The sequence below is a fragment of the Stegastes partitus genome, unplaced genomic scaffold, assembly GCF_000690725.1.
Source record: "Stegastes partitus isolate 25-593 unplaced genomic scaffold, Stegastes_partitus-1.0.2 Scaffold128, whole genome shotgun sequence".
Lineage (NCBI taxonomy): Eukaryota > Metazoa > Chordata > Actinopteri > Pomacentridae > Stegastes > Stegastes partitus.
In genome coordinates, this window is record NW_007577859.1 from 465,785 (window position 1) to 480,199 (window position 14,415).

The following is a 14,415-nucleotide window of genomic DNA, read 5'->3' on the forward strand; positions in this document are numbered from 1 at the left end:
ATATCTATGATGCAGAATTAGGATCTAAATGCAAGTTACATTTTTATGGATTGGGAAGATTTATTCAAAGGCAGCAATGCATGATTAATTGTAATCTATTAAATATATTTTAGGACTTAATGAGGATAAGTGTTTATCCCCAGCAAGTTAAAAAAATCATTTAATGGGGATAAAAGTAGCTCATGGCCTATCTCATGGCACCAGAAAGTTCCCTAATATATTCTTAGCTGTCAAAATCAAGTTGCTAGTCTTAACAGTGATTTGTAAACTGTTTTAATTCACATTGTCAATTTTTACAGTCGTCCTGCTGTTATTTTTCTTTGGCTCCAAAAAAGACTTCACAGTATTTAACTGTCTTTTACAAAAAGCAGTACACTGCTGTTAGAACTTAGCTTGATTTTTTTTACAGTAATTTATTACAGTGTAATAAGGCGTACAACATCTAAATTGCTCATTGTGCAGCATACATGTGTAAGCACTGTTGTAATTGTGTAACTGGTAAAGGTGGAGCTATTAACAGCTTTATAAACTGTTGGACACAATAACATATATATTTTTACTTTGTGAGCAGAACATTTTGTTTATAAAATCTGAATCCATACAGTAACTAGCAGCTACAGGCGTCCAATAAATGTAGGGAGAGTAAAGTAGTCGCATTAGAATATAGTGGAGTGAAAGAAAATTAAAATATGCGAGTGAAGAGTGCTTGTATACTGATTTCAACACTTATATAACCATTTTCCCTCCAGATTTTCTTTTCTACTAATTATATGCTCATCTATGCTTCTCACTTGGCTTATGAAGGTGGACTAACATCACAAAACTGTATTACAAATATTAAAGTAGCTCTATATTTTAACTGTCACCCACACAGTTATTGTACATTTTATAGCCCGCATCGGTTTTTCTCATCCACACGCATGACGCTCCCAGAGTGGTCAGCAATATTTAGTATAAACTGAGTGTGAACGCACACAGCTCTGTTCACCACAGCACCCACAAAGTGAGTGTAATTGCTAAATGACACATTAAAAACTCATTATTGTATGAGGTTAAACACACAAACCGTGGCTTTTGATCAGCGTTCTGTCAGTATGCTGATGTCCGCTGTATAAATGTCTTGCTTTTAAGGGTCAGAGAAACCCAATCTTATATCGAAATACATACCCTCTGTGTGTGTGTGTGTGTGTGAGGGGGGATGTAAAGCTCAGCAGGATCCTAACCAGCTGCCACCAGGAGACTTGCTCTCAGCAGGAGACCCAGACTGAAGAAACACTACGGACATTTTCTGCCTTACGGACCACACCAGGAGAACAGTTTGCGGAGAAAAATACTTTGTTGTTGCACATGAAAGTCTAATGATCCTGCAAATGACAGGTTTCACGGCTAATGTGAAATGCCACACCGTCACTAAGGTGTGTGTGTGTGTGACCTACCCAGGTTTGTAAAGGCAACGCGGATCCGCCTGTTGGTAAAACTATTAAGCACCGACGTAACATGAGTGTTTCCTATGGTAAGTTTTGGGCCTGAGTTACGCCACTAACACCTACATAAACAATGACCACATACTATTTGAATGCACATAATGACCCCAATTTATTGCAAATGGGAAGACAAGTTCATGTACTCTCACAGATGTCCTCACAACCTACTATAGGCAAGTCTATATTTTCTCCATATATTTGTATTCCTTACGAGAGGAGGAGAGAATGATTTAAACAGCTGCGGATAATCTTTAGCACAGCTGGAAACAAGACCATTATGAGCCTTTAATTGACATGATTACTTCATCAGAAGGTGTAGAAATAGGGGGACATCTGTACAACGATGGGGATGATAGTAATGGCACTTGACTCTCAGAATCGTGCAGCGGCTGCTGCTGCTTTTCTTTCAACACACAAATCACTTCTGCATTTTGTTTGTGCATTAGACAGTGTTTTCTTATCATAATGCATGAATCAGCTCAGTTCAGAACAAATTCAATCACAAATTATTATTTTGGAATACATGATTGGCAAATTAAATTAGTAGCCAAGTCTCAACATTCATGACTGTTAGTGTTTGGAAGACAGGATTTCCATGACTAAATTTCATCAATAAATTTGCTAAGAGATCAATTTTATGATACCAAATTATTTACTAACAAATACAAAGGGCTTGTAATAATGACGTTATGCAGTTGTCTAAGAATAAGAAGTCAAAAATGGATACAAATAAAAAAAAGGTTCCACTTACTAGGCTACACCTTCTGTCATTAGATCCCACCTTACCACACCTGTGATCCACAAATATACAAATTCATTTTTTTCCCCACTTTTTCCATTTATTTATTACAATTAATTCAATGTTATCCATATTTTTTTTCCATGTGTCTGCTATTCCTCTTTTCCATTTAAAACAAGTCCAGTATGTGACTATTCTTTAGAACCTGAAAAGTCCTGAAGGTGGGACAGGGGAGTAGGGATGGGTGGGTGGTTTGAAAGTAAAGGACAGGTTTGTAGGAGGAAAGGAGGGAGGGAGCGATGTCCTCCCAGGAGCCACTTCCCATGTGAGGAGATTTTTCATATGCTATGTGAGATTTTTTTTTTTTTTTTTCTTCCTGCGTTTGTCATTCTCCTCTCCTTGCGCTCTCAGGCCTTGTCTCGTTATCTTCTCTCTATTCGATGTCCTCTGCATCGTCTCCTTGGTCTCCGTCCATTAGCAAAGCGGCGTACTTACTGGCTGAGCTGAACTTCTGGAAGAGGTAGAAAAAGAAAAAGAAAAAAAAAACACAGCATAGGAATCAGTGCAATAGCTCTGGATGCTAAAAAAAAAAAAAGCATAGAGGAGTGAGAAAGACCAAATTTCTCAGGAAAGTTGACTGACGCATGTAGAGGGGTTTGTAGAAATGAAATTTTAAAGGGTCAGCACCAGTTCTATGCCCAGGATACCCTATACATATGCAAAAAACTTTGCACAATTTTATGCATATTTCATCGTCATCCAGTGGAGGACTTACGGGGGTTGGGGTTTCTTCGTATTTCTTTGGCTCTGGAGGTGGTCTGGAGTCTCGGTCTCTTCTGTTATCTCTTCTACAACCAAAATGAACACTGAGGTTAAAAATGTATCAGCAATGGAGAACTTACCCTTGCTGTGAATCCTTAAACACACACACACACAGAAGAAAAAAAGAAAAAAAAAAGAAAAAAAAAGAGACACCAAAATACCTTAATTCCTGTGGATCTTCATCAATTGAAAATTTATATCTACAAGCTGGTTGGTTCTAATTTTATGTTGTCCGCTTGATGTTTTAGCTCAGACACTGATCATTTCCTGTGTTTCGTGGGGATTGTGACGATTTGCTGTGGAGAAGGTAAAGCTTTGATGTGTACACCAGAAATCCTGGAGTGTTCAGTGTCCACGATGCTAGATGCAGTGAGTTGTGTAACTGAGCATAGGCCACTCTTTACAGATGGCCAGGAAATGTCCTCCCTGTCTCATTAAGAACTTCGGAGTTGCTAGCTTTGGATGGCTGACCTGTCTGCCTCCTTTCTTCGGTCTCTGTTGGGCCCCTCTCCTCGGCCCCGCCCAGCTCCAGGCCCTGCAGGCCCCCCTCGTGCCCGTGGGGGCCCCCGGTCCCGACGCACACCGTCAGCCTTGTTCTCATCTTAAAGGAGAAGCCAGACAGTTGAGTGAAGGGAGATTGTTGGACTTTGTACAGTAGACTACACTCACAACACACTGCAGCATAAAAAGCCACTGGGTTGGATTCAAAATGTGTTAGTCACTGATGTAGGGCCAAATGAGAGGTGCACAACCGCTTGATTGCAAGCCGAGCTCGTACAACAGAACCACTTTCTTGGGAATTTGACATTGGCTTGCAAAACGCGCCAAAGGGTTCCAAAACAATTAGAAAAATAAGGGCTATCCTGACACACCACTGACCATAATGGAGATAAATAGTTCTCACATTTAGACAGATTGCAATAGTCGGAACCTGAGATTTCTTGTGGTGTATTTGCATATACACTTTGAGCTCCAAGGTAAGCTCATAACAAACTCCTGCCAGACAGATGTTTGTTTGTGAAGTTTCTACACCTTTCATGAACTTGAACAACCCAGGTCTCGGCTCTCGTGCTGACCTCACCTCTTCTGGACCACTCAGGAGTTCAAAGATCACTGATAACAGCTATTCAGCGTCAAAAGTGTCAAGACGAAATCTTCAAAAAGACTGTGCAAATGTCAAGACAATGGTGTGGAGGCGCTGCTGAGGCTCAGGAGTGATCAAACACGGGTGCTCTTTAGATAGTTCAGGGGTGCTGTGTATATTCATTAAGTAGAGCTCCTCGCATGGGTAAGATAAGGTCTCAACACCCAAGTGGAAATGCATGTCTCCTACAAAAGTGACACAAGGCACACTGTAGGGTTTGTGCAAAATTAAATTGGCTTTATTTCGCACGGCAATATATCATCTAAATGACCATTTTAGATAAACCCATGCAAGGAGACCTCCACAAGATATAATGAAGTGTGCAAACGCCCTCAGTAGCTTGAAGCAGGTACAGCCACACTCGACCAAAGCTCTCAAACAAGTCTCCAGGAAAACAAAGACACTGTGTAGATTGTGTTTTGGGCTGTGATGCCCAACTTTATAGGAAGGCAGTCAGAAAACACTTTCAGGGACAATCTACACAGGCTGAGTATTGAACTTTTCCCCATCAGCATCATCTATTAATTTCAAATCAATGCTGATGTTTAACATGCTCAGATTACAATATCAACACAGCACACGTTGTCAGCATCTTGACTCCAATAGCCGGGGACATGCATGCAAACTGATGTTGGTTTTAAGCTCAAACACAGATGAGCAAGTGCAACTGAGGCTGATTAAATACAGCATTGTCCAACATGCCCTATAACATCCAGCACATGGAACATGATTAGGTAACAGATCACAGGTCACAGATCCAAGAATAGATCATGTATCTTGTTGTTCACTAACATACCATTTTTTGCAGATGGTTGCTAATGCAACGACAGAGTTTCAGTCTTATCGAGATTCAAAGGCTCCATTACTAGAGCCTGTTGCATATGTATGCATTTTTGTTTCCATAAAAGATCTTCCTTGCTCAGTTTCATTTACTTCTATAAAAAAAAAAAAAAAAAAAAAATCTAATTGTTCAGTTTCGTTTGTAGTATGTAGTAAAGGTTCAGGTGAAATCCCCATTGCCTTTAGCATCCAGGCACGCAGGCCTTACCCTTTCCAGATCCTCTCTCATCTGCAGAACTTGAGGGGCTAAAGAAAAAAATCAAAAACAAAAAAGTCAGGGAAAGTTATAAGAATATTGACGTTTACATTTCCACGAGCCAATGATGGAAAATTCTGACAACAGAAGTTTTGCTCATCTATTTGTGCTAGAAGAGCAACATATTGTAAACTGACCTTTTCTGAACGTCATATTCCTGAAAGGAACATTCGTTATGTCTAAGTTGTGACTCTCACCTGAACTTGGGAGGAGCTGAACCACTCGGGGAGACCGGTGACACTGGAGCTCGTCCATCGCCCTCGTTAGAGCCCGTGCTGACTGCACTTCTCTTGGCCCATGCGTTCTCCTTGGGAGGAGGTGCAGGCATCACCTTCAGTGGCTCTTTGGAGGAGCTGGTGGAGGAGGGCCGTGGTGAGGGCCCAGGAGAAGTGGAGCTACTTTCTCTCCCACTGAAGACCTCATTCTCCCCAGAGCGCTCGTTATCTTGACACCGTGACCCTGGTGGACGAAAATGTGTTTCAATAAACACTGAAGACATTTTAAAGTTGCTCCGAGTACACAACAAGGCGGCATTTCAGACCCGAGGGAGTCTCAGACATTAAGAACAGAGGTCCTGTGTAAAAACCGAGCATTCATGACAGGCTTACATAAAAAGACACACACACACACACAAAAAATACACAATTGAGTGGAAATTAAACTTTCGCAGATTCCTGACATCCAACTCCACCAGAATGAAGTGCACAAGTGTTTTACCTCTTCCAGAGCTGCTTCCTTGCTGTGAAGACTCACTTCCTGTACGGGATCGCTCAGCCGGAGGTTCCTCATTGCGCCAGCTTGGGTCCCTGAAGAAAACAGAAAAAATGAACAACCTCCATATGTCTCAAAATATTTCATATTAATCTAAAAACTGTACTTGAGCTGCATTATTAACATGAACTGTGAAAATGTTCTGTTTCTGAATAATTGCTCGGCATATGAAAGCACTGACTTGAACATAAATAATCTAAAGGGAGATTTTTAAACATGCTACAAACATCTCAGAATTTAAACTGAGCTGCAAGGAAGAGGGGGAGACAATTCCTAAAGCAAGAATAACCTTGTATAAGCTGTATATGAGTCAAAAGGGGATTAAGTCACCTAAGTACTGGCTTTGTACCAAACATTCACACATGCCAAATTACCGATTAGTTAATGCAATAAAAAGTAACAGTGCATTAGCATTTGATAATAGCTTAATTTTTATTCTTGAGTTTCTGCATTACTTCAAAAATTAACAAAATATGTAATTTTGCATACAACTACAACTTGCAACTGTTAGTAGCAACCCCCTAACCTGTCTCTCATCTTTCTTTCAGGTCCTCGGCCTTTGTCCTCTTCCAGCTGCCTCTGCAGTCTTTCTTCTTCTTTCTTCAGCCTCTCCTCTACCTCCCTCTCCTTCGCTGCTGTGTCAACCGGCTTTGCTCCGCCAAAGATGGAGGAGGCCCTACTGCTGCCGGAGCTAGGAGCAGCAGCTGGGGAAGTTCCACCGCCACCGCTGCTGGTACCTTCCTCCTCCTTGGGTACGCTACGGGGCTTCAGGTTCAACTTGGGTCTTTGCTGAGGAGCTGGGGTGGGCGCAAGAAAGCAGAACACTATTACAAAGAGGTCTAGCTCTAAATGTCGGGAGATGAAATCAAAGTCACTTCTTTGATTTTAAAAGCTTAACTACAGATCCTTGGAAGAGTGTGAAAAATATGCCAAGATCTGTAACGCCAAACATGACTTCTGTACATTCCATTAACATGATTAGTGTAAATATAGCTCAGAATTGCTTCAGATGATCTGTTAATAAATAACGATGAATCAGTGCAGTTATCTCACCTCTGTCCTCACGTCTCTCATCCCGCCTCTCGTACCGGTCATCACGTTCGCCATAACGATCCCGGTCCCCATAACGATCATTGCTACCCCGACTGTCGTCATAATCACGACGGAAGCCACTGCCAAAGGCACGACGACCTCCTCCACCACCACGGGAGTCAAAACCTAGAATGATAGCAGGGAGACAAGAGACAAGAAAAGAAATCTGAAGAGATGATGCTGTAAACGGGAAAAGCAACCAAAAACACAACCAAAGTTGCAGTGAGGCAACCAGGAGGTCATGTAAACCAAAGAGTCTACAAAAATGGAAATGTTTAAAAAAATAAAAATAAAATATTGTACTGTTGAGAATACAGACTCTAAACAAGTACAGTTACTCACCTCCTCTATCGTAGTCTCTGCGGTCCCTGTCGTCATAGCGATCCCTGCGGTCCCTGTCATCATAGCGATCCCGGTAGCGGTCTCTCCCTCCCTCGTAACGATCATTGTCCCGTCGTGGCCCATCTCTGTAGCGATCGGACTCAAAACGGTCCCGTGATCCTGCAACAGGATGACAATGATGAATTCTTCTGCCCGAGTACTGCTAGTCTGAAGGACTCAATGAATTCATCCAACTAGTATTTTTCAGGACATGAAAAAATAATTCGTTTTACAGCAGTTAGATTGAGAGTGACACAAATGAAAGATGTCATTTAAAGAATTTCTAACAATGTATATGAATTCTTTGAAAGAAAAAGTCTTATTAGACACAAAACTTCTTTTTAGAAGTTTTCCAACATGTCATCTTTATGGATGCTTCAGCATTGCAATTTCTGACTCACTCTCTCCAAAGGCATCATCTCTCCTGGGAGGTCCATCATCAGCATCCGCACTTGGCCGAGCTCTCCAGTCGCTGTCGGTCTTGTCAGGACCCATGTCTGCCATCCGTCCCCCCCTGTCTCTGCCTCCCATAAGTCCACTGTCTCTCTCTGACATGTGAAGAAGCAGAGATGTTGTAGTTATGCAATGCATTAGCTTAAATGGTGTAGACTAAATAGTGAGTAACTAGACAGCAGAGAGGAGTCTTTGAAAATGTGTAGAAAAAGCAAAATAAAAGTTACTATGTACCTTTATCATTAGACTGGTCTGCAATATCCACACGAATCCTTCGATTCCCCAGGTTCTGTTAGCATGAAGAATAGACAAATATTTATTGATTCTCAAGTAATTTATCCATTTTAGACATTTTTAATAAAGACAGCTTTACCGCATGCATTACTGTGCAAAACAACTACGAAACTAGTCAAACTAAGTTTCGTTCCTCTCACCTCCTCATTGAGACTAAGGGCCCTCAGGAGGGATTCAACATCGTCAAATTCAGCATAGCCAAAGCCCTTCAGCCTCTCTGGGTTACTGGGCTCACGAGGCAGACGCACTGCACTGATCTGGAAACAAAAGATGGTGACAGAGCAACATTTAAAACAGGTAATGCCTTAATTAAAGCCAAGACTGCAGAAACACCTGACTCAAGTTCAGCAAAGCATTGTATGTAAATGATATTCAAGAAGCAATGCATGGACTTTGGAAAGGAGGAAGTGTCAGATAAGTTATCTGTCGTGATCTTGCCAAACATATAAATAGCAAACATTTCTGCTCACTAATTGCCACTGTGTTAAAAATGTCCAGGTCAGAACCGTAACTGGCACGGCTGCAGGTAACTTCAGTCTGAAATCATCGTAGTGTCTGCGGCTAGCTATCTTACTATCTTTAGTTGCCTTTCATTGTTGTAAATATTTGACACTATGGCTCCTACACAGCCATATGAGGGCTGTATAGATGTGATTTCTTTACCTATATTGTAGCAAAAAAACACATGTACGTGTCTCAGATATCCCTAGGATGCTGCATACGTAGTTTATTAAGTTTCATGAACTTGGAACTGTTTTCCAATTACAAAAACAGGACTCAGACAGGGTACATGTGGCACCTGATACAAAAGATTCCTTTTATCACCTTGCGTTATGGCTAACTTAAAGATCAGTTTACAGAAACAACGGGAGATAAAAACAAAGCTGACCTGTGTGTCCTGTTTTTTTTATTACTAAGCAAATTCATTCTTCCTGCAGTGTGTAAACATCACTGTGGACCAAAAAACTTTAGATGCAAAATTTGTATTACACCTGTAACTGGATAATGACGAGAGTGAGAATTTGAACTGCAACTGAAACTGTCACTTGAGTTTCACTGTTTGTGTTGCTTTGCAAAACAAAGACTTGTATGTAACTGTGTTCTAGGACATTTTTACATGTCCTACACTGTGCGTTTGCAACACCTACTGCCAAGCCGCGGAAGAAGTCTTTGATAGAGTCCTCAGTGACATCATAGGGCAAGTTGCCCAGGAAGGCCGTGTAAGGCGGGCTGCGGGGCAGTCTGGACCGGTCAATGTTGGGCTCACGGGCTGATCGAGGGGCTGTGGGCAGGATGGAGCGGTCGATGGGTGGCTGCCTGTACGTGTCTTCCTCTGTGTGCCACGAAGTAGAGACTGAGGAGACAAGCAGAAGGAACATTTTAAACAAAAACCAACATCAAACTTCCTTCAAGTTACTTTGTCAATGATTTTCTCTTTGATACTTGGGTCATAAGCTCCTGAAATCCTTGTATAAACAGTTTTTAAAAAGCACAGCAAAAAAGGAAAAGGCAACAACGACTTTACAACAACAACAACAAAAAAACCCAACAAAATATCAACTGTCAACAAGGAAATTGTAGAACAATAAAACATATGTATACCCAGCATGCACAGAGATATGACAAAGTTGTATAAGGACCAAAAGGAAGACAGAGTCCATAAGAAACTCTTTCCCATGGTTGGTTATGTCAATTTAACATCAGGAGCTCCATTGATAATATTCAACCTCCATTTAATATTTAAAAGAACTATCTCAAGTCTGTATAAGTGAGTTGGTGAATTCCTTTCAAAAGTGTTTAATTATAGCTTTACGGAGACATAGTCCTCAAACTGGGATCCAATGTCATACCATATCCAACATAAAATGAGAAGAGGTTCAGAATTCACATTAAAAAAAATTAAACGGACCTTAGGCCAAACAGTTTCACAGAAGGGAACAGCAGTTTTGCTGTAGTACTTAAACATAGCACTGGGTGATATACCCAAGATTTTAAACCCTTTTCAGTTTAATGGTGATGATTTCTATCCTTTTTCCTGTTCACACAAACTCAAGTCAAAAATAAAATGACTGTACATTTTGGTAAAGCTATACCCCCAGTAATTAGCAACTATTATCCTTTTACATTCTGTAAACTTTGTAAAAACAACATTTAGAGTATGTAAAAACAATGTTTACAGTATGTAAAACCCTTTGTGCCCAAAACATCTTTTTCTGGATTGATTTTTTTCTAGCATCCCAGTAAAACCAGGCTTTTCAACTGTGTAAATGTCTTTCCAATATAAAATGCAAACATTTCTGTTCAATCCTTCTGCAGGGACACTGTCTTGTCACACAGGTGACACTGTGAGTGAGTTAGCTGTTGTTAGCTGCTTGTTTGCTGTGGTTTTGGAGCTAGAGGAGAGTTGGTATCTGCATCTTGAGGAAATACACTTTGCTTCCATTCCACTTCCTGCTTTTGTCTCAGGTGATGGAACTGATCCGTTTCACTTAGTGTATGCATCATATTCATGGACTGCAATAATGAGCACTTAAATTGCTCGTTAACAGCTTAGTAAGCATTACGACAACATGTCGTCCTCATATTAGCGGCCAGATACATTTGAACTTTAAAGGCTGGTGTTATGTTATCTCTATGGTTGAATAACCTTTACTTCCACTTACTCACGTCAATAAAAATAAGGCTATAGAGGAAATACCACTTTTCCAGTGCACATTGACACTTCAGAGATCCAGGAGCTTATTTTACACTTAGCCACGCATTAGACTGCATATGCTGATAACAATACCGGTCTGACAGTATTTTTCAATGTACTTTCATTTCTGGTTACTCATCTGAAAGACAGCATTAAAAAAGGTATTCTATAGATATTACTACAAAGTTCAAACATATATTTGCAATTATTTTTCAGAACATCTAAAGTAATAGATCAGTGGCATACGATTGGTGTGTGAGATGGGGATCATGCTCTCGACTAACAAGTTCCTCTCTGTGGAGGACTCTTTTAAAACGTGTGTAAATCAATAGCTCTGTAATTACAAGGTCAACAGCTACAGAGCTAACCTGAATCCCTTTTCTTTGGAATCACATTGACTATTTCGTTACTGCAAAAATATCAGTAGCCTCATCTTTCATATGTGAATAATGCAGTTAAACACTCAAGTTGGCTTCCAAATTGGAGTTTTTGATTTTGTAGTTAAAGGGGGATGTTAAGGTAGAACTACACAGCAATACATTGTAGTGACTGCTTTTTGATCTTGTTGTAAAAAGGTTAGATAGGCATAATTCTAAATGAAGTACAAAACCCAATTTCAGACTTCTAAAACCTTTATTTTACTTGACTGTGCTGCATTTGAATGCGGGTTTTAAACAACAGTAAGGCGTGTGGATTCCAGTGTGTGCTCACCATCTCCGTCCAGGTCATCAGTCTCATCAGCCCAGCTTGTGGTCTTGGTCGGGTAGCTAGGGGGCGCGCTGCTGCCTCCACTGTCCTCTGCTAGGAAGTCAGTAAGAGTGAGGGTCTTCCCCTTCTTATTCTTCTTCTTAGCTAGAAGGAAGATAAACAAAGTAGATGGTCAGCCACTGAAAGGAACATACTGGGCCATGGGTTCATTGCCCATATGGACATCGGTCTAGGATGTTTTTTTTAAACCACACACACACACACAGTGGGTTTGGGAAGAACTGCAGATGTTGCAAAAGGTGTATGATATTTGGACTTTCAAAAGAGTTTTAAATGTGTCTCCACTCATGCAGACAGCTGGTTGTCTGTCCTGACAAACACTACTGGCAGGGTAGGGTAGTGAGATGTCATCCAGCCAAGTCAGATAAGGGGGCACACTGTGTATGTGTGTGTGATAGCAAAAACCCTGACTTATTTTCCTATTGGAAAGTAGACACACAGGGAGTGGTTTGCCTGTCCAACTGCCACTATGCACCATGTCAGGAAAGATTTGCCTCCGTTTGCTCGCTTCCAAGAATCTGGTTAGATGTGTGACCCATTCGAGCCACCAAACTACATGTTTTGAGGAGTTTGTATCGATGTGTCCATTGCAGATTGTTTCTCATAGTGTCTGTTTGCCAACAGTCACCACCAGCTCACCCAGGGGGCTTCACACAGCTCACAGAGCAGGTCTGAGTTGTTTTGGTCTGAGGCAGAAAAAGGGGAGCGACAAAGCTGGCTGTGAGCTTTATTGTGAGAATCCCAGCTGTCAGGACATTCTTTACACACATCGTTACAAAACCTGCACACATGCAGGGAGCAACACACACTGTTTACAACTCTTTCCCAGGACATAATGCTAAGTCATTGTTTGCAATTAACAGGCCCAACTAACTGGCCTTAACTGCTTGTCCTCTGGAGAATCAGCTAGTAAGGGACTGGCTGCGTTAGCTTTCTCGGGGCTAATGTGACATTAGCGAGCTAAGAGCTGCGTAACATCAAGTTTTGGCAGAGCTGACTTCTAGCTAAAGCTACAATGGCACAAGAGCAGCGAGAACCAGCAGTTAGGCTAACCATACAGGTTGTTGATTTGCCATCTACGCTGATCGCTTTTGTCTTTGTGCCTATGCGGGCTTAGTCAGCAGAGGACTGCTGACGGGGGAAGTATCCCTGCTTAGCTGGCTAGGTTTTAGGGCCTAGTGCACGTCGCAGCGCCAGGATCCAAGTGCGCCATCGACGGAGGAAGACAGCCGGCTGGAAAAGACAGCTCAAAGTTGTGAAGCTGCCAGGGAAGTGTTCGGGATGCGACCGGACGGGCCCAGCTGCCCCGTTTCATCAAACACCGATACCGGGGAGCCACGCTGCACACGTGGGGAGACTCCTCGGGCAGCCCGGACTCCTCGGCCCAACCCCTCCTCCACAAATCGCGCTTGCGCCCGGCGCTTATCTGAGCGCCACGGCGAGCTCCGCTACGGACATACAATGTGCCAGCACTGCGCGCAGTTGGGAACATTTCATAACGTGTCACCCAATGTTCAAAACACGCAATACTGTAGAAACTCAAAAGCAGAGCCACTAAACGCCGTAGTAACGATCTTTACTGGGGAAACTCGCGTGTAATTCGTAGGTTAAAATGTTCAGATTTGTGCAAGTCGTAGCTTCGTTCATTCGCCTTCCTGTAGCAGTGACGTCTTTACCGGGCCAAAACAGCCGAGAAAGGCATTTATACACACGAGACAACGACGCGGATTGATAAACCGAACAAATAGCAATCCTCAAACTTCATGTGTTAAATCATATTGCGGTATAACCCGCTGAAATTCCCACCGACCGACCCGGATCGTTCACCCACATAAACCTCACCTGCCGCCGACATGTTGGAGAGCAAGTTCGTAGTAGTTCCCGGATGAAGGCGTCAACGGTTTAACGTCGGGAGCGCGCATTGGCGTTCACGAACCTTGTGTCTCCTCCCTTGTTTACTTACTGACCCACATCTGCTCACTTTAAGGCCTGATGTTTCCTTTAAGGTGAATTTAAGGTTTGTACCGTTTCACCGAAGTAGGTACAACTCTGTCTGCGTGTTCATGAATTTCTCTTCTTATTGCAAATTCCCCCCAAATTGTTTTTTTTTCCCCCCAAGAAACTCATTTCATAGTTTCTTTAAAATCTTAGCCCACCTCAGAAATGAGTGATGAAACTGTGAATTTCTAGAAAAAAAAAATATTAAAATGAGTTCCAGTAAAACTACTGGCTCCAGTGCCAAAGCGTCACTGTACAGATATATAAATAATTCATTTATAGTGAGCTTTATAGTTTTATGACAATGTTTTTTTTTGTTAACTTCACAGTATCCAATGACCATGTCTCCAAAAAAATTCCTATCCGACTAAACTGCATGTTTTGAGGGAATCTTTTTTTTCTTGCCTCACTACATTAGTTTGCAAAATATCCCAAATAGGTTTCAAATCAACACATTTTTGCCATTTATTTCATTGTTTTACTGTCGCTCCTTTTCAGATCAGGATCAGGATTCGTCACCCTGATAACCCAGAAGGGGGACGAAAAGCTCCACATATCTTGACAAAGGTTTTGTACTTTAACCCAAATCAAGATATTTTCCCAAACCTATTGAATTTAGACACAGGGACTCTTCCCTCATTGGTTCCTAAAGGACTGACTGATGAACTGCTGTCTAAC

General features: G+C 41.7%; 1 protein-coding gene across 2 annotated transcripts; it reads right to left on the bottom strand.

Moving 5' to 3' along the window:
• Nucleotides 1-1,571: 1,571 nt before the first annotated feature.
• On the bottom strand, nucleotides 1,572-13,631 carry eif4ba (eukaryotic translation initiation factor 4Ba). Of its 2 annotated transcripts, XM_008278620.1 has the most exons (15): nucleotides 13,582-13,631; nucleotides 11,683-11,823; nucleotides 9,425-9,630; nucleotides 8,417-8,533; nucleotides 8,217-8,271; nucleotides 7,931-8,077; nucleotides 7,491-7,649; nucleotides 7,110-7,274; nucleotides 6,583-6,853; nucleotides 6,003-6,091; nucleotides 5,483-5,744; nucleotides 5,238-5,275; nucleotides 3,517-3,646; nucleotides 2,999-3,071; nucleotides 1,572-2,734 (listed from the first exon to the last, which is right to left on the bottom strand). In XM_008278620.1, the coding sequence occupies exons 1-15, from the start codon at nucleotides 13,592-13,594 to the stop codon at nucleotides 2,657-2,659; spliced, it is 1,944 nt and encodes a 647-aa protein (XP_008276842.1). In that variant the 5' UTR covers nucleotides 13,595-13,631; the 3' UTR covers nucleotides 1,572-2,656. The 2 variants fall into 2 exon arrangements, with proteins under 2 accessions (XP_008276842.1, XP_008276843.1); XM_008278621.1 differs by lacking the exon at nucleotides 3,517-3,646.
• Between the last annotated feature and the right edge of the window lie 784 nt (nucleotides 13,632-14,415).